Here is an 18834-nt window from a genome sequence, read left to right as displayed (position 1 = left end):
GTCTTAAATGTCATGAGACCGAAGGATAAAGGGTTTCCACTAGTTTCTACAGCCACAAAGTCAAAACTGGCTATATCATGAAAACAAAAATGAGCTTTTTGGTCTGAATTTAAGGTTAGGCATACGGTTAGCAGTGTGGTTAAGTTTAGGGTTAAAAATACAATTTTAAAAAGACACATTTTACAAATAGGCAGGGTTTAAGACTTTGTGGATGTAGAAGCAAGTGACGACTGGATTAAAGGGAGAGATCGTTCTCTGACACTGCAAACAAACAGCCCATTTACAGATGATTCACAATCCAGTCCACGCTACAGTTTCAAATTAACCATTTATTCATATGCTAGGACTTGCAAAACCAATGCACGCCTACTGTGTCCTAATATTAGGATTAGTAAAATAATTATAGCCCTTATCTAAGACACATGTACAACCAATGATTATGTTCCATTCAGACAAATGCTCTGGCGATCGATATGTTTGATATCCTGCCAGGGTCTGATATATCTAACCAGAAAAGCAGAGCACACTTACTTCTTCCCCCGCAAACATCCGTAAAATCCAGCCATGGTTTCTAGATGGGAATGCTCAAGCAAAATAAATGGCAGCAGATTCGCTCTTTAGTACATCCTTTACCAGCTTGTCTGAGTGCTGGCATGTGGAAGTCCCTGTGCATGCTCCAACTGCAATGTTGAAGGCCACCAGTCCACTACACAAACACCCGCCTTCTTAATGCACATGAATTAAGACAGAACAGCAGAAAGGGCAGCTGGTGGCAAGACAAAGATACAGTGCTATCTTTGAGTGGAGGCTGCCTGCCCTCCCAGTGACTAGCCTACAGTGGGAGGATACGAGTGTGAACTAACAGCCCGCCCCACGCTGCTCTTCCCACCCCCATCCACCTCCCACTCCCTCCCCGTTACATAGCTTAATCCTGAGCGGCAGCCTGCAGCTATTGTCTCAATCAGGCAGCTTACTTCCAGCTGATCTGACCCGTGTCTCTGATAATTAGCTAGGGGCGTCGTGGGGATTGTCCTGGCTGGGAACTCACTCATCCCCCATCAGAAAAACAAAAATACCCTAACAAACAGTGCCACCTTGCCATTGAGCCGGAGTCAACAGGTGTCTAAATCTCAACCTCTAGGTTCAACCTTTGTCAGTCATGTTGGGATGTCAAGTCATATGACTAAGGATGACGAAGTAGAAAATCAATATGGGCTATTAATGAACAGGTTTGATAATAGGCCTAGTTCTCAGATAAGTATGTTATTACAGAATGCCAACATGCAAAACAATACAAATGTGAATTGAACAACTACAAAGTCAGAGGAGCCTGAAAGTTAACTAAATAAACATCCCTATGTGAGATCCGGGAAAATATTTGGTAAAGCTCGATCAGCATTCAACCATACAAAATGCCAGATCTGCTCGGAACAAACCAAGTGGCCCATTTTCCTGGGAATAAAGAATGTGTTCATGTAAACAATCAACTCAAACTCTTAACTCCAGACCTTGGAGGCTCCTTTTCAAAATGAAACATTTCCCTCGACCTAAAAGTGTAAACACAGTAGAAGACTGTGTACACAGACAGTGATCACAGCACTTCTACCCAAATAACTTCTTTTTTTTGGGGGGGGGGGGGGATTATCAGTCTGTTAAAGACACTTTCCGGAGATTTGAAAACTACCTCATTTTTTAAACCGCCCGTTTTGGACTCGACGTGTGAATCAAATCAAAAGCTCATACATGCATAAACGATCTACAGTCCTCTCCCAGTGGACAAATGCACCGAATCCTTACATTCTATCCTGCCATCATTTAGTGTATGAGACCTACATGCTCGTTCCCGACGTGTTATGAATTATGAACACGCTCTCTGAAGCAAGTGGGATGAGTGGCTGCATGCGCTTACCATTACAAGAGCAAAAAATACATTGAATGCGTCGATCAAAACATCTGATGCATTCACAACAACACACATATTAAAGCAAACTTTTACCCACTTTTTAGACAAGAACATATCGGCCTACCTTTCTGTTGTGTCAACCATCCAGCCATCCAAATAAAATAATTTAACGTGTCCACCTTTTGTACTTATACACGTTCACGCAGATATTCCATGATGTGGGGTAATAATCAAACACTGCAGTTGATTGTCTGCGATCATCATTCATCACGTAAGCAAATGCTATATATAACCAATGAATGACTTTCAAGGAGTAGGACATTTGACGCTAATATATATAGGTAACTGCCAAAATAAAGGAAACACGTGTGTAAAAGAGAGCAGGTGCTTCCACACGGGTGTTGTTCCTGAGTTAATTAAGCAATTAACATCCCATCGTGCTTAGGGTAATGTATAAAATGCCCAGTTTCCCATTATGTTGGCTACCATGGCTAGAAGAAGAGACCGCTGTAATTTTGAAAGAGGGGTCTGAAAGGAGCTCGCGTGTTTTTTTCTTGTGAGGATCGGAACATTTGACCAGCTGTGGCAATTTTTAGTCCCCACAATGTCAAACGCTATTTGTAGGTGGTTTGAAACTGTTCTGGAGGCCCAACAGCCTCCAGAACAGTGTTTCCTTTATTTTTGGCAGTTACCTGTAAGTAGGCATAACTTTTCCATTGTATAAAATTACATTATCACAATCGCTTGCTTGCCGAACTAGCCACAACCGAACATTAGGAAAATGTTGATTGTCACGTGGAATGATGTACAATGAGGTTGCAAAGTTAGTGGGAGGCGGGATCAGATCGTCACAGCATTGTCAAATGGGGTTGCGGGGTGAGCAAAGAGACAGTGCGCTGCAGGGGGCTCGAGAGCCGTTTCGCCACGACGTTGTATACAATTTATAGGGTCTCTTTTTGTTTCTTGGGCGCTACTTTCGGGAGTACTGGCTAAAAAGTATACAAAACTTCCAGAAAACCTCTTTGTAAAAAAAAAAAAGGGTCCAATGGTCTCAATATCAAACTATTTCTGGTTAACAATTAAGTACATTACTGTGAATGTTTTAAATTAAAATGGTCAAAAACAAAAACAGTTTCTTAGCAAACAGAGAATTTTGCTAGGACTGTCAGGGAGTGGTCTGAAGAATCATGTTTTTGAGTGCACTGGGCCTTTTAAGATGTCTACTGTACACCAATTGCAATCACAAGCAGCTTTCATCTTAGTATTCAAACATCCAGACAGACTACATCAGAGTAGAATCTCACGCATGAGACATCTACATTCATACAAACTATGTGGACTCATTTGAAAAACATTATCATATATCCCTCTGGTTTTTAAAGATGGGAGGAATGTCGGTCAGTTTTCCTCCTTGAATTTTTTGGGGGTATTTCCTGAAACATTTTTTTTTTCACTGGCCCTACAGAATCTCTTACTTGCTTGGCTCATAACGGAGAAAGTATAGAAACCCCTGATAAGGAGAGTATGTACATTGGAGTTAATTTATGAGAACTTGCAAAACAAATGTAAGGAGTGCTCAGTGCTTGAAAACACACCGATTGTCATGAACTTTGTGGTTCACCAAAATACTGTAGGGTAAAAGAACATGCTGTTTTCAACTCTAGATAGTTACTTATAGAAACCTGAATTCTGACGAGTTAAATCTGTGCCCATGATTGAGCAAGAGGCCCCTTTTCCCCTGTTCTCTCGAATCCCTCAACAGTTTGCTCTGACTCAAGTTTCTTTAGTCAACTCCTGCAGAGCTCTGTTTCTTTTCTTTACAAAGCGCTTGGAATTCCTGCTCACATCTGGAACACATCTTCTGCGAGCAGTGAGCTCTCTGGCCCAACTCTAATTAAGGCCATGTATGCAGAACTGTAAATAACCCAAAAATTATACCCCAGAGCTGAGCTAGGGAGCACCCCTAGCTGGGTGCGAGGGTGAGGCTGAATGTGTCACAGATAGACAGGGATGTGTATACAGCAAAAACAACACAGTCCTCCTCTCTGCCTGCCTTTGGTTATCTTCTCATGGTGCTGGAAACCTTTCAGGGCTGACCCTTGAAATGACCCACTCTGTTCTCACACTCTCCACATGAAAAGGGATCCTGCTGGGTTTTACTGCTTGATAAAACTGCTAAAGGGCCCTCTAGTCTGCCATTTACCTACAGTTGGGACCATTTTCATAAGGCATTTCTTACACTGCAAATCATTTGCTGCAGAGTATGTGTGGGTGGTGAGGGCATGCGAGAATACATGTATCTGAAGGATTTAATTGCATGGTGATAATCAAATAATTGTGACTTTAATTTTTTAAGTGTTTTGCTCTTCGACGTATCCTCATTTCCCAGTTGGCCCATTTAAAACATGTAATTAGTGCTATGACTCAATCTGGTTCATCCTACTGGTCAGCTGTGTCTGGTTTACAAGGCTAAGGACAACTGTGACCACTATACTAACCACTGTTAGACTTTGTGACATTATGCTTGGATATAATGCTATGCATTATTGTAAAAAAACAACAACAACACTAATGGTCAAGAACAATTCAGAAATTGGTTGCATTCAATTTGTACAATAACCTGCTATAATAATCCAAAGGGCACTGGGAGACTAAATTTGAGCACGTTTATCCTTTGATGTCACTATATAATTCCATCATTATAAAGAGATATACAATGGTATATTTATTCAAGATTTGCAGATATTTGTAATAACAAAACTGGACTGGACACACCATGCATCATCAGATGACTTTTTAAAAGCGCTAGGATGGAATTTCAATGTATTTGTCATAAGAGTGCCACCCAGTTCTACTGACATGCGTATAGGTACAGTATTTAGGTATTCTATAGGTATAGATATTTTCTTTATAAAGAAAAACTCCAGGTAGGAGCTCGTGCATTTGGTGACTAAAACATCTGCAGACAGATTTGACTATTTCCTTTGTTTTTACTCCACACATTGGCTCAAGTCAACCCCTTTCTACGCTGCACCAAACCAGGGATATAAAGTATATTGATTGATGTGCATCAAATAAGGAATTATGTAAAGTTATTGATGCACATAGCATACCAGATAGCTGCTGGGAATAAGCAACTGATGTGGACAAAATATTGACTATCTTAACCACAGCCTATTGAAAAAGTGTAAAAACAATCACCATTATCCTTATGTGTTGTCAAAGAGGATAAGACAATTATAGCCTGCAGGCCTTTGAAAATCGGAATAAATGTTTAAGAAAGCAATAGCTAATTGTCTTTAAACACTAAATATAAGTAAAATATATTTGTAAACAAAATCAATTCAAGAAGAGGATGAGTCACATTATGCTAAAGATAACACATCGGATTATGTGGGAGTTCCTTCAAGTGAGAGGTATAATTCAACAACATCGTATCCGTAATAAAGAGGAGCAGTTTAAGGTAACTTCTTCCAAGAAAAGTTGGAGGCCACCACCATCTGAATTCAACATTTTTTTTGCTAACCCTAAAAGCAACATAGAAAAAGCTACTGGTGCGAACCATTTGGAATCTTATCAAACAATATGTCTATGTAAGTTCGTCATGAAAGAAAGTGATACTTACAAACTGAGTTAGGCGCTATATTTTAAAGTATGCAGACATCCATCAATGAAGTCAAAAATACGTCGGTGATTTGTGGTGATTAGATCTCGCCCATTGAAGTGTCTTTCTTCAACTAGCCTTCAGAAGCACTAGAGTACCGCGCATGCTTTCTCTGCGAGGAAGTAACACAATTGTGTTCACCAGTTGACTCACTGAGACGTTGCCGTCAAAGATCTATAGATAAAGATCAACTTTAAATTCAAGCTAACATTGATGGTGTATTTTTAACAACTCCATTTAGGTATGCTTTGCTTTATATGCTCAGTGTATGGTGTAGGATACTTCTGATCCCTCTGAAAAATGAACCACCTGATTGGATACAATATTGCTGTCCTTGACCAAAACCCTTAAAATAATGAAACCAATTTTACAACTACAGGAGTCGGATCAATGATACACCATTGGCTTTGTGTTATAGCTCAATTCCATTGTAATTTCTGTAACAACATGTATCTTTCAAAACGATTTTCTGGTCAAATACCTTCATTTTATGTCCATAGATTAAGTCAAATCTTTTGGGGGGGGGGGGGGGAATTTGAGAATTGAGGGGGAAATCTGTGGGCAGCAATGCTCTCTAGTGGTAGCTTTTTTAACGTATTAGAACAGGTATTCACAAACTGGCGTACTCAATGCCGTCTGGGGTACGCCAGATGAAAATGTGAAAAATAGAAAAACATTTTTTCTTCACATTTTCAAACAGGCCATTTATATTTTCTAACGTTGCTATTCATTTGGGATAGGTTTTGTTCTCGCCTGAGTAGCCTCGTTTCACTGCCAAAAATAAAATAAAACCATCTAGTGTTCATCGTAATAATAACATAGTATAAAATACTGGTAATTAGCCTAGTCAAATAATGAACATCCAATCACATTAACCGTTATTCTCTCATGGGAATTCCACGAATGGTCCGTATGTAGCCAAACGTAGCTGCTGCTTATTCCGTTTGCTCGAAAATGGATAAATGTTTTTTTTTTTTTAAGTAAGACCCGCGTCCACAGAGACACATACCAGCTCTACTGCTACTACCAGCAGTACTACACTTGCAACTGTCGACGACACAAGTTGTTCTGCTTCCACAAGCACATCAGATGCTAGCATCAGTAATTCTACATTTGTTGTTAGCCCAGCTAGTATGGACACTGACAGATGTGAATCTGATGCAGGCGAAGAGCTTACTGCCCCCTTACCCGGGAAAGCACTGAACTGCAAACAGGGACGCTGGACCATCGAAGAGGCATAAATATGATGAGAACTACATTGGGAGTAGTGCCTTTCCTCAGCCACAGTGTGTTATATGTGCAAAAGTACTATCTCACAACTCGATTAAACCTTCACAATTGCGCAGACATTTAGAAACAAAACATGCCAATTTGAAAAATAGGCCCCAAGAGTTTTTAAAGCGAGTATTAAGATGACTTTTGAGTAGTAAGACATGTATAAAAGCAACATATACAATGAATTAGAAGGGTCTAGAAGCGTCTTATATGGTGAGCTACCGAGTGACTAGGACAGGCAAGCCCCATACTATTGTGGAGGACTTAATTCTTCCTGCTGTCGCGGATATGGCTGGGACAATGCTGGGGGAAAAGGCCAAAAAACGATTGAGACAATGTCTTCATCAAACAACACTTTCAGGAAGCATCGGTGACATGGTTTTGTAACAATTACTGCTTCACATACAAGCAAGTTAATTATATGCGTTACAGCTGAATGAGTCAACAGATGTGATGGGCCTGGCACAGCTCCTAGGCTGGCTCCTGGTATATATCCGTTACGTTTATGGGGGGTCAATTAAGGAAGACATCCTCTTCTGGAAACCAGGACAACAGGAGAGGATACAGCTTTGTGACATCAAATGGACTTTGGTGGTCAAGATGTGTTGGTATCTGTACTGATGGTGCAAATGCCATGACCGGAAGAAATAGTGGAGTGGTAACGCACGTGCAAGCAGTTGCTCCAGACGCCACTTGGGTACACTGCATCATGCACTGAGAGGCTCTTGCTGCCAAGGGAATGCCTAACAGCTTGAAAGACATTTTGGACATTATGTAACGCTTTTACAACATACAGAAGTGTGCTGGTTATCAAGGGGCAAAGTATTGACACGGTTTTTTTTTAAATTGAAAGATGAGCTTACTTGTCTGACCGCTTGCATGATGACGAGTTTCTCACACGACTGGCCTATCTGGGTGATGTTTTTTCTCGCCTGAGTGGTCTGAATCTAGGATTACAGGGTCTCGCCGCAATGATATTCAATGTGCGGGAAAAAATTGAGGTCTGCATTAACAAGGACAAAACACAGGTCTTTCCATCATTGTATGATTTTTTTTGTGTGCAAAGGAACTCAGGGGTGGCAGGGTAGCCTAGTGGTTATAGCATTGGACTAGTAACCGAAAGGTTGCAAGTTCAAATCCCCGAGCTGACAAGGTACAAAATCTGTTGTTCTGCCCCTGAACAGGCAGTTAACCCACTGTTCCTAGGCCGTCATTGAAAATAAGAATTTGTTCTTAACTGACTTGCCTAGTAAAATAAAGGTAAAATTAAAAATTAAAAAAATTAAAAAGTTTACGGAATGTGTCAAATGTGATATAGCGTAGCACCTGAGTGAGTTGGGTGCGCAATTAAGCCGGTACTTTCCCGAAACGGTTGACACAAACAACTGGATTCGTTATCCCTTTCCCTGCCGCCAGTCCACTTACCGATATCTGAACAAGAGAGCCTCTTTGAAATTGCAACAAGCGGTTCTGTGAAAATTGAATTTAATCAAAAGCCACTGCCAGATTATCAGGGTATCCTGCCTTGGCAAATCGCACTGTTAAGACACTGATGACCTTTGCAACCACGTACCTATGTGAGAGTGGATTCTCGGCCCTCCCTAGCATGAAAACGAAATACAGGCAGACTGTGTGTGGAAAATGATTTAAGACTGAGACTCTCTCCAATACAACCCAACATTGCAGAGTTATATGCATCCTTTCAAGCACACCCTTCTCATTAACCTGTGGTTAGTTATTTACCATTTTCGATGAATAATTAAGGGTTTATATGTAAGATGGTTAAAATTATTATTATTATATTATTATTTGTGGCCTGGTCCTATAAGAGCTCTTTGTCACTTCCCACGATCCGGGTTGTGCCAAAAACTCACACTCTCATTCTTATGTTTAATAAATGTATCATATAAGTGTGTGTGTGTGGCAGGCTTACAATGATGGCAAAAAAAAAACATTTGAGAGTGCGCTGACCCTGGTGCTAGAGGGGGTACACAGCTGGAGGTTGAATGTTTGAAGGGGTACTGGACTATAAAAAGTTAGGGAACCACTGCATTAGAGTATGTTTGCTTAAAATATAAACAATAATGTTGACCAGTGACCACACAATGACATTTCATTTCATGTATTTAGAAAATATAATGTATTTCACTGCTTTGATTTATTCAGAAAATAGAAGACATTTTACTGCTTTGATTTATTCCAAAACACGTACTGAATATTTTCACCATAGGTAGAATCAAAGACTGGAGTATATAATGAAGAGAGTCTTCAATAACCCTGTCTTTTGAACCATTGAGATCTGGCAACAACATCATTGGAATAGTCACCCCCAGTGGTGCCCACGTCCATTCGCTCATAGGTGCGGACATTTTTGTCCCCAGCATTGTAGGCTGAAATTCCCCCTGAAAAGATGTACAATATGTTTTTGCCGTGGTATCCATGCATTTGCATACATAACAAACATGTAACTCCTCGCTTCTATCAAACTACAGAGTTTAAAGGTGGGTGAGCAATACGGCACCTTTCAGCTGGTGCTCCTTGGGCCACGCAGGGAATTTAGCCTGGATCCTTCGGATAAACTCATTGAGAATCTCACTGCCTTGACTGATATGCTCCTCACTGTCCCATGTCCCCACTATCTTGTGGTAGCGCTTGTCAACCTATGAAAATATATTTTTTTGAAATAAATCACACCACTTCTATTGCATTGTAAAAATAGCCTATAGTACAATCTAAAAGAGGAAGGGGAAGATGCTATTAAACTTCTCAGATTTCAACAGAAATCCCCTTGGTAAGTTCTGCTTCCTCTTTCTCACACACAATCAACGATACATGTACACAAATCTTGTGCCAACTAACTGCCAACCAACCTGCATGAGCCCAAATCCATTTCCATGATCTCCCCAGCCATGGTCCAGCACTGCCCCAGCCCGGGACTCTCTGGAGATGATGCCAGCGATGATAGCTGGGTCCAGGCCATGCTTCTGCCCCACCCTGGTGATGAGCTTCTTGTACTTGTTCATCCTCACCAGGTCATGCTCAGCCAGTTTATGAGAGGCATCCACCCCTTTAGAGGATTAGGATTGATAGTAAAATAAATATAAAATATTAACTTTGCATGTAATTTCTTTCCTATAAAATTATATAGAGTCGATGGATGTATTATTATTGATTATTGGAAGGTTCTGAATACCGGTCAATCACATACCTTGGACAGTTAGCTTGTCTTGTCTAGCGGTTATCTCTGAGGCCCCACTGGTGTCAACCTTTGTAATATCTCCAAAACAAGAGGCTAAAGTCAAGAATGTAATGAATCCACCAATTCCAACTCCAACTCCAACTCCTACCCGAATTAGACAAATACAGATACCATAGGTTACTTTAGCTGGTGCCCTTCTAAAATAATCTATGTGAAATAAATATAGTTTTATGATTACAAATGATCATACAGTTGAACAGAGCTCACCCATGTTGATGTCTATCGCTTGGTGATTTCCTGTAAATGAAAGTTCCTCAGACTGATCTATTGCACGTGACAGTTGTGGTTGAGCAATGTGGGGACTGACGCGGAAAGTGCAGAAGAAATATCAGCTCCCTGAGAAAAAGAAGCACGAGATTGAGTTTTCCCTGTTTCCCTTTACTGTGGCAATTGTGATCGAATCAATGCAGTATTATCCACTTTCAATGCAACATTCCCGAAACAAAACGAACTATGCAAGAGATGTTGTTGTAGGCAGAAGACATCGGAATACAGTATGATTATATTGCGCACGACTCAGCCCATACTCTACACAGACCAGTGCAACATAACTATAACCAATCAGAACTGCAGTAGACTTATATGGATCTGTGTCATTTACTTTGAACTGGACTGTGTTTAGAGATGAGGTTGTGAGTAGATGCGCTTGTTTTGAGATCATAGCAAGAGCTGCATGTAGCCAGGTGTGCACATTTTGTTCATATCCTTTGCTGGTTAGTGAGTTATTAGCCCAGTTAAAGATAATTTGTAGTCAGCAAAAGAGGAGTGATTGCTTCATACAAAAGTACAAAATGTATACATTTGTAGACATCTTAGAAAAGCAAGTCGGGTAAAGAGCTTTTTTTTAAAGGGGCAGTGTTGTGTTTTGACACAGGCTTGAATAAGCTAAGTAGCCAATAGTCAGAGGACACCATCATTTGTCTGATTCTCTAATAATGGTATGAGGATAATAATGCATTTTCATTTGTAAAGTATTTTCTTGCATCAAACAACACAATAACTTTTCAGTCACCTCCTTGTCTGAAGGACAAGTGGATAAACAGGTTCATGTCAAGGCCTGCAAGTTTTTTTCAAACATGTCATGGAATGTAGGCCTATATTGAACACCACACATTGGCTGCTGCTGTAGGCTGAATGATAGAGCAGCTATTTCCATGTTAGAATGTTATGGAATGCATTTTCTATACTTTTTTTTTAGCGGTAGGCCACACTGGCACTGTAGGACTACATTATGATCAAATAGCTACAGTAGTCTACTTGGCCACAGTTAAAACTGTATTTTAAAGCGGGTACAGAATTTTCACAACGTTCAAGTTTGCACTCAGCAGACCTGACATTTGCTCAGTGCTGAAGAAAATTAGAGGGAACATTGGTTGTGAGGTTGCTGCCGGGAAATGGATGGAGGGGAGCCAACTGCATTTGACATAAATAGGAGAAGCAAACACAATGGATGAGTTGTAGATGTGTGTGACACTGAGTTCTTAGTGCATTCGGAAGTATTCAGACCCCTTCACTTTTTCTACATTTTCTTACATTACAGCCTTATTCTAAAAAAGGATTAAATATGTTTTCCCCTCATAAATCTACACAAAATAAACCATAATGACAAAGCAACAACTATTTTTTAGCTGCTCAGCTATTTTCAGGTCTCTCTAGAGATGTTCGATCGGGTTCAAGTCCAGGGCTCTCACTGGGCCACTCAAGGATATTCAGAGGCTTGTCCTGAAGCCACTCCTGCATTGTCTTGGCTGTGTGCTTACGGTCGTGGTCCTGTTGGGAGGTGAACCTTCGCCCCAGTCTGAGGCCCTGAGGGCTCTGGAGCAGGTTTTTATCAAGGTTCTCTCTGTACTTTGCTGACCATTGGGTTCTTGGTCACCTCCCTGACCAAAGCCTTTCTCCCCCGATTGCTCAGTTTGACAAGGCGGCCAGCTCTAGGAAGAGGCTTAGTGGTTTACAACTTCTCCACTGTGTTCTCTGGGACTTTTAATGCTGCATACATTTGTTGGTACCCTTCCCCAGATCTGTGCCTTGACACTGTCTCAGAGCTCTATGGACAATTCCTTTAACCTCATGACTTGGTTTTTCTTCTGACATGCACTGTCAACTGTGGGACCTTAGAAAGACAGTTGTGTGCCTTTCCAAATTACTTCAATTTAATTTGTCAGTGTATTGTGATGTTGAATCAACGTGGAAAATACGATGGATTTGAAAAAAGCCATCAACCAGTACAGTTTTCATCTCATTTCAACCAACGTTGTAAACATTGAAATTAGCGAAAAACTTAAACTTAAATACATTTTTTAAACATGACTAACAGGTTGTTCCATCAATCTAATTTCAACATAATCATCAGAACTGTGTATATGTTGAAATTGCGTTGAATTCCACATTGAAACTAAAATAATATTTTTCATCCTATATTCAATAAACATAGTTTTCTATGTGTTCACAGTTTTCCGTGTGTTCTTCATACACACAGAAAACTGTTGAGTGTGAAAAACCCAGCAGTGTTGAGCGTGAAAAACCCAGCAGTGTTGCAATTCTTGACACAAACCGGTGCGCCTGTCACCTACTACCATTCCACATTCAAAGGCATTTCAATCTTTTGTTTTGGTCATTCACCCTCTGAATGGCATACAGTACATACACAATCCAAGTCTCAATTGTCTCAAGGCTTAAAAATACTTATTTAACCTGTTTCATCCCCTTCAGCTACACTGATTGAAGTGGATTTAACAAGTGACAATCAATAAGGGATCATAGCTTTTTCCTGAATTAATCTGGTCTATCTGTCATGGAAAGCGCAGGTGTTCCTAATGTTTTGTACCCTACTTTAATGTAGCATTAAGACTTCCCTTCACTGGAACTAAGGGGCCTAGCCCGAACCATGAAAAACAACCCAAGACCATTATTCCTCCTCCGCCAAAATGTACAGTTGGCACTATGCATTCGGGCAGGTAGCGTTCTCCTGACATCCGCCAAACACAGATTTGTCCATTCCCACTGCTCCAGAGTCCAATGGCGGCAAGCTTTACACCGCTCCAGCCGACGCTTAGCATTGCGCATGGTGATCTTAGGCTTGTGTGCGACTGCTCGGCCATGGAAACCCATTTCATGAAGCTCCCGGCAAATAGTTATTGTGCTGACTTGGCTTCCAGAGGCAGTTTTGAACTCGGTAGTGAGTGTTGCAACTGAGGACAGACTATTTTTCAACGCTACGTGTGGAAAAATACGCTACGTGTGGAAAAATACGCTACGTGTATCTTTATAATTGAGGGATGAGGACAAACTTTGACCCTGCTTTTCTGTTAGACAAAGTGCACAGTTGGTTGCCAGACTGATCCCCTGCTCATGAATGGATGCCGTGACCTACCAAAAGGAGCAAAGATGGGTGTCATAACATGTCCAGCAATGTGATTGCAATGATTTATCGACCTCCAAAAATAATTTAATTCACTGATCACTTGCTATTTTCACAGCCTGTCAAGCATAGAATATAGTGTGTCATGCGACACAAGTACCTTTGTGAGTCCTCACGCTATCATGAGTTCTCTGATAGTGACCGAGTTACTGCCCTGGTGACACAGACAGCTTCATCAACAACGACGGGTAATGCGTGTTATGAAATGTGAAAAGTTGTATTAAAAAATAACCGGTTTGATAAACTAATAAGCTAATTCCCCAACCAAGCAGATACAACTTTCAGAGTAATTTCGGTTGTGAAGTGCATTAACAAAAAACTTTGTCCTTTCTTTCGAACAAAATGCATATTACCACTTGGCTGTCTATTATATCACTCTGTCACATACCACCGTCCGCCCACCCGCCTGTCCGTCCGACCAACCGACCAGTATCTTTAATGAGCGGCCAGGAGCTTATCTACGCTGCTATACCCTTCAAAGGACTCAGGTTAAGTCTGACCTGTTCAAACTTCAACATAGTATATGTTTGTGTGTTAGATATCACCTATCCCTAACTGCCATGCTTGCAAATATGCAGAGTGGATCTCAGTAATGTATTGGATTGGATTTGCCCCAAACATACCCCTTTTTATTCAAGACAAAAAGGCCAAAGGCAATTTTTTTGGCAAACAGGCTTCCTTCTTTTCACTGTCAATTAGGTTTGTATTGTGGAGTAACTACAATGTTGTTGATCCATCCTCAGTTTTCTCATATCACAGCCATTAAACTCTGTTTGAAATCACTATTTCCCTCATGGTAAAATCCCTGAGTTTGTTCCTTCCTCTCCGGCAACTGAGTTAGGAAGGACACCTGTATCTTTGTAGTGACTGGGTGTATTGATACACCATCCAAAGTGTAATTAATAACTTCACCATGCTCAAAGGGATATTCAATATTTGGGGCGGCAGGTAGGCTAGTGGTTAGAGTGTTGGGCCAGTAAACAAAAGGTTGCTGGATCAAATCCCCAAGGTAAGAATCTGTTATTCTTCTCCTGAACAAGGCAGTTAACCCACTGTTCCCCGGTAGGCTGTCATTGTAAGTAAGAATTTGTTCTTAACTGATTTGCCGAGATAAAAAAAATATGTTTTTTTTGTGTATATTTTTTTACCCAAACACCAACAGGTGACCTTCTTTTGAAAGCATTGGAAAACCTCCCTGGTCTTTGTAGTTGTATCTGTGTTTGAAATCCACTCCCACCTTACAGATAATTGTACTGTATGTGTGGGATACAGAGATGAGGTAGTCATATTTTTTTTTAAATTAAACAATATTATTGCACACAGATAGAGTCCATGCCACTTATTATGTGACTTATTAAGCACATTTTTACTCCTGAACTTATTTAGGCTTGCCATAACAAAGGGTTTGAATACTTATTGTCTCAAGACATTTCAACGTTTCATTTTAAATTATTTGTCAAAGAAATAAAACATAATTCCACTCTGACATTATGGGGTTTGTTTGAATTATTATTTTTATTTTATTTAAATTTTATTTAACTAGGCCAGTCAGTTAAGAACAAATTATTATTTACAATGACGGCCTACTCCGGCCAAACCCAAGATGCTGGGCCAATTGTGCGTCACCCTATGGAACTCCCAATCACAGCTGGATGTGATACAGCGTGTATTGTGTGTATAACAGTGACAAAAAGGTCAATTTAATACATTTTTAATCCAGGCTTTAGCACAACAAAATGTAGGAAAAGTCAAGGGTTGTGAATACTTTCTGAAGGTATTGTAGAGCCATGTCATCGTGGAATGCTCTGCCATCATAGGTTACCCAGGCAAAAAGCGAGTTTAGCTTTAAAAAAAATATATTGCATCACAGTACCTCTCATCTTTCTAAATATTTAATTGAACTGTACTGTGTATAAGAATATGAATACAGTACCTTCTGAAAGTATTCACACCCTTTGACCTTTTCCACATTTTGTTATATTACAGTAAAACTATTTTGCAAATGCGTAACATATAATACGAATTGTAATTCGTAACATATGCGAATTGTAATTCGTAACATATCATACAAAATGGGTAACGGACAACCACAGATTAATACATATCATACTAAATGGAATTTCTTGGGTTTACGTACAGAATAATACGAAATGCTCTGAGAGCAGGTTGTTTTACATGGAAATGACCTTAATTGATCCTTGGCAGTGGTAGCTAATATATTTTGTTTGCTCATCTGTCACTGACAAACATTTAGCATGCAATAATGTAGCCTAAATCAAGTGCATTATTTTGCTCTTGATTCGCTTAGTAGCCTTATTTAAATATAAGCTATCCACCATTGAGTTGTGAAAGCGCATTCTGTTTTATCCCCTAATGTAACTTAGCCTACTTCAATATAATCAATCATTCATTCATGTCATTACGAGTCATTCATGCCTTTAAGAACAATCAAGCATTTTATTCTGAAATTAAATAACAAATGGAATCTTGAATAATTAAACAATAAATAAAGAACTATATTTTCTTCCAAACAACTATTTAAATAATCACTCAAAACTGCCGTGTTTTGAATGCATGTTTGATTAGGAAAATATTTGGATCAGTTAGTTTACAAGGTCCAGCAAGGCACATTAGCAGGCCAGTCATAGGTTGTATTTTGGTAGGATGTATCGGTGTTAACAGATGCTATTGGAATATGAGCTTCTCCTGATGCTGAGATGTGCTGACTGCGTGGTCTTGTGGATCATTATTCTCCTGAGAGCACTCCACTCCAGCCTATTCATATTGCAATTTGAAATATTTCAGGCAAACGAACAAGAAATCAAAGGAAATTGATATATATTTGGGAATGCGGCCGAAAGGTTTTTGGATCTCCTGGGCCCAGTTTTTCAAATGTTAGCTATCCGTATTTTGGCTTTTGGATAGGATTAAATGTATAGAAATATAATATAATTTAATCCTATCCGATGGCCGAAATCTGGATAGATAATTTTGGAATACTTTCTAAAGATGTTCTTCCCTCTAAATCAAATCAAAATCAAATCAAATGTATTTATATGGCCCTTCGTACATCAGCTGATATCTCAAAGTGCTGTACAGAAACCCAGCCTAAAACCCCAAACAGCAAGCAATGCAGGTGTAGAAGCACGGTGGCTAGGAAAAACTCCCTAGAATTACCAAAACCTAGGAAGAAATCTAGAGAGGAACCAGGCTATGTGGGGTGGCCAGTCCTCTTCTGGCTGTGCCGGGTGGAGATTATAACAGAACATGGCCAAGATGTTAAAATGTTCATAAATGATCAGCATGGTCCAATAATAATAAGGCAGAACAGTTGAAACTGGAGCAGCAGCACGGCCAGGTGGACTGGGGACAGCAAGGAGTCATCATGTCAGGTAGTCCTGAGGCATGGTCCTAGGGCTCAGGTCCTCCGAGAGAGAGAAAGAAAGAGAGAACACACTTAAATTCACACAGGACACCGAATAGGACAGGAGAAGTACTCCAGATATAACAAACTGACCCTAGCCCCCCGACACATAAACTACTGCAGCATAAATACTGGAGGCTGAGACAGGAGGGGTCAGGAGACACTGAGGCCCCATCCGACGACACCCCCGGACAGGGCCAAACAGGAAGGATATAACCCCACCCACTTTGCCAAAGCACAGCCCCCACACCACTAGAGGGATATCTTCAACCACCAACTTACCACAGAGCCTAAGTAGACATTTTAATCTGACTAAAGGTGTACATTGATATTGGTTTGTATTTTTTTCCCTATTCCCCCCCCCCTTTTTTTCATTTTGCAAAACTGCTGATATTTGTAGGACTGACTGACTGACTGGGAGTTCATGGTTGATCAAGGCTGGGATGTGGGTGTGAGGATGGCAGAAATTAGGTAGAAAGGGAGACGTGGTCAATTTTCAAGAAGGGTGTTAGAGAAGTACGATGATGGTCTACCGAAGGTGTCGTATGCTGAGGCAGTGAAGAAAGTAGAGCATGATGGGTCAAGGGTGAGGATCCATGTGAGTAGTAAATCTGTGCTAGTACAGAGGGATAGGCCAACAAATGATATACACTTCAGTAAGGTTGGCTCTTAGCATTAATAGCAATGGTTATCAACTGTACTGCAGAAATGAAATGTAAAATCACAGAAAATACATGCTGTGGTGCCAGCTGCAGAGAAGTACTTGGGTATATGAGATTTCACTTCAGAAGAGTTACAGGGTATGTTGAGTGGTAGTGTCCCGTCCTCCCTGGAGTAGGATCGGATAGGGTCAAAGAGGTGGTGGGTTTTTTCATGTGCAGGTTTAGTTGGCAGGGTAATTTTATTTTTCCCCTTTTTGTATCAGTGTAATGGATTTACACTCCAGTCCAGTTGGACAACAGAAATCCCCTTGGTAAGTTCTGCTTCCTCTTTCTCACACACAATCAACGATACATGTACACAAATCTTGTGCCAACTAACTGCCAACCAACCTGCATGAGCCCAAATCCATTTCCATGATCTCCCCAGCCATGGTCCAGCACTGCCCCAGCCCGGGACTCTCTGGAGATGATGCCAGCGATGATAGCTGGGTCCAGGCCATGCTTCTGCCCCACCCTGGTGATGAGCTTCTTGTACTTGTTCATCCTCACCAGGTCATGCTCAGCCAGTTTATGAGAGGCATCCACCCCTTTAGAGGATTAGGATTGATAGTAAAATAAATATAAAATATTAACTTTGCATGTAATTTCTTTCCTATAAAATTATATAGAGTCGATGGATGTATTATTATTGATTATTGGAAGGTTCTGAATACCGGTCAATCACATACCTTGGACAGTTAGCTTGTCTTGTCTAGCGGTTATCTCTGAGGCCCCACTGGTGTCAACCTTTGTAATATCTCCAAAACAAGAGGCTAAAGTCAAGAATGTAATGAATCCACCAATTCCAACTCCAACTCCAACTCCTACCCGAATTAGACAAATACAGATACCATAGGTTACTTTAGCTGGTGCCCTTCTAAAATAATCTATGTGAAATAAATATAGTTTTATGATTACAAATGATCATACAGTTGAACAGAGCTCACCCATGTTGATGTCTATCGCTTGGTGATTTCCTGTAAATGAAAGTTCCTCAGACTGATCTATTGCACGTGACAGTTGTGGTTGAGCAATGTGGGGACTGACGCGGAAAGTGCAGAAGAAATATCAGCTCCCTGAGAAAAAGAAGCACGAGATTGAGTTTTCCCTGTTTCCCTTTACTGTGGCAATTGTGATCGAATCAATGCAGTATTATCCACTTTCAATGCAACATTCCCGAAACAAAA

The 18834-nt window shown here is 40.4% G+C and overlaps 2 protein-coding genes across 7 annotated transcripts in view; both read right to left on the bottom strand.

Annotated features, from left to right (window-relative positions):
- LOC109864500 (uncharacterized protein KIAA1211-like) overlaps window positions 1-5686 on the bottom strand; it is a 37049-nt gene extending 31363 nt beyond the window's left edge. For 2 of the 6 annotated variants that reach the window (XM_020452348.2, XM_031797133.1), the window contains exon 1: window positions 532-811. Coding sequence is in view for 3 of the 6 variants with exons in the window: in XM_031797133.1 (XP_031652993.1) it covers window positions 532-566 (35 nt within the window). In the remaining 3 variants the exon portion in view is untranslated. Of the gene's footprint in view, window positions 1-531; window positions 1002-2027; window positions 2209-5528 lie in introns of those variants that run through there. The other 4 variants (XM_020452347.2, XM_020452346.2, XM_031797131.1 and 1 more) reach the window with 4 other exon arrangements.
- Window positions 5687-8948: 3262 nt separating this feature from the next.
- Window positions 8949-18834, bottom strand: lygl1 (lysozyme g-like 1). The gene is made up of 8 exons (XM_031798287.1): window positions 18595-18834; window positions 18337-18471; window positions 17999-18195; window positions 10309-10429; window positions 10051-10185; window positions 9713-9909; window positions 9364-9502; window positions 8949-9244 (listed from the first exon to the last, which is right to left on the bottom strand). The coding sequence occupies exons 1-8, from the start codon at window positions 18596-18598 to the stop codon at window positions 9111-9113; spliced, it is 1062 nt and encodes a 353-aa protein (XP_031654147.1). The 5' UTR covers window positions 18599-18834; the 3' UTR covers window positions 8949-9110.

The sequence above is a fragment of the Oncorhynchus kisutch genome, linkage group LG19, assembly GCF_002021735.2.
Source record: "Oncorhynchus kisutch isolate 150728-3 linkage group LG19, Okis_V2, whole genome shotgun sequence".
In the NCBI taxonomy this organism is placed as follows: domain Eukaryota; kingdom Metazoa; phylum Chordata; class Actinopteri; order Salmoniformes; family Salmonidae; genus Oncorhynchus; species Oncorhynchus kisutch.
Note: the sequence above shows the minus strand (reverse complement) of the source record. Positions and strands in the feature narration are given on the sequence as shown.

Coding starts and splice junctions, on each gene's coding strand:
- lygl1 (XM_031798287.1), bottom strand. Junction 18,196..18,336: donor AGACAAGCTAACTGTCCAAG/GTATGTGATTGA, acceptor AATCCTCTAAAG/GGGTGGATGCCTCTCATAAA. Junction 9,503..9,712: donor ATGGATTTGGGCTCATGCAG/GTTGGTTGGCAG, acceptor ATATTTTCATAG/GTTGACAAGCGCTACCACAA.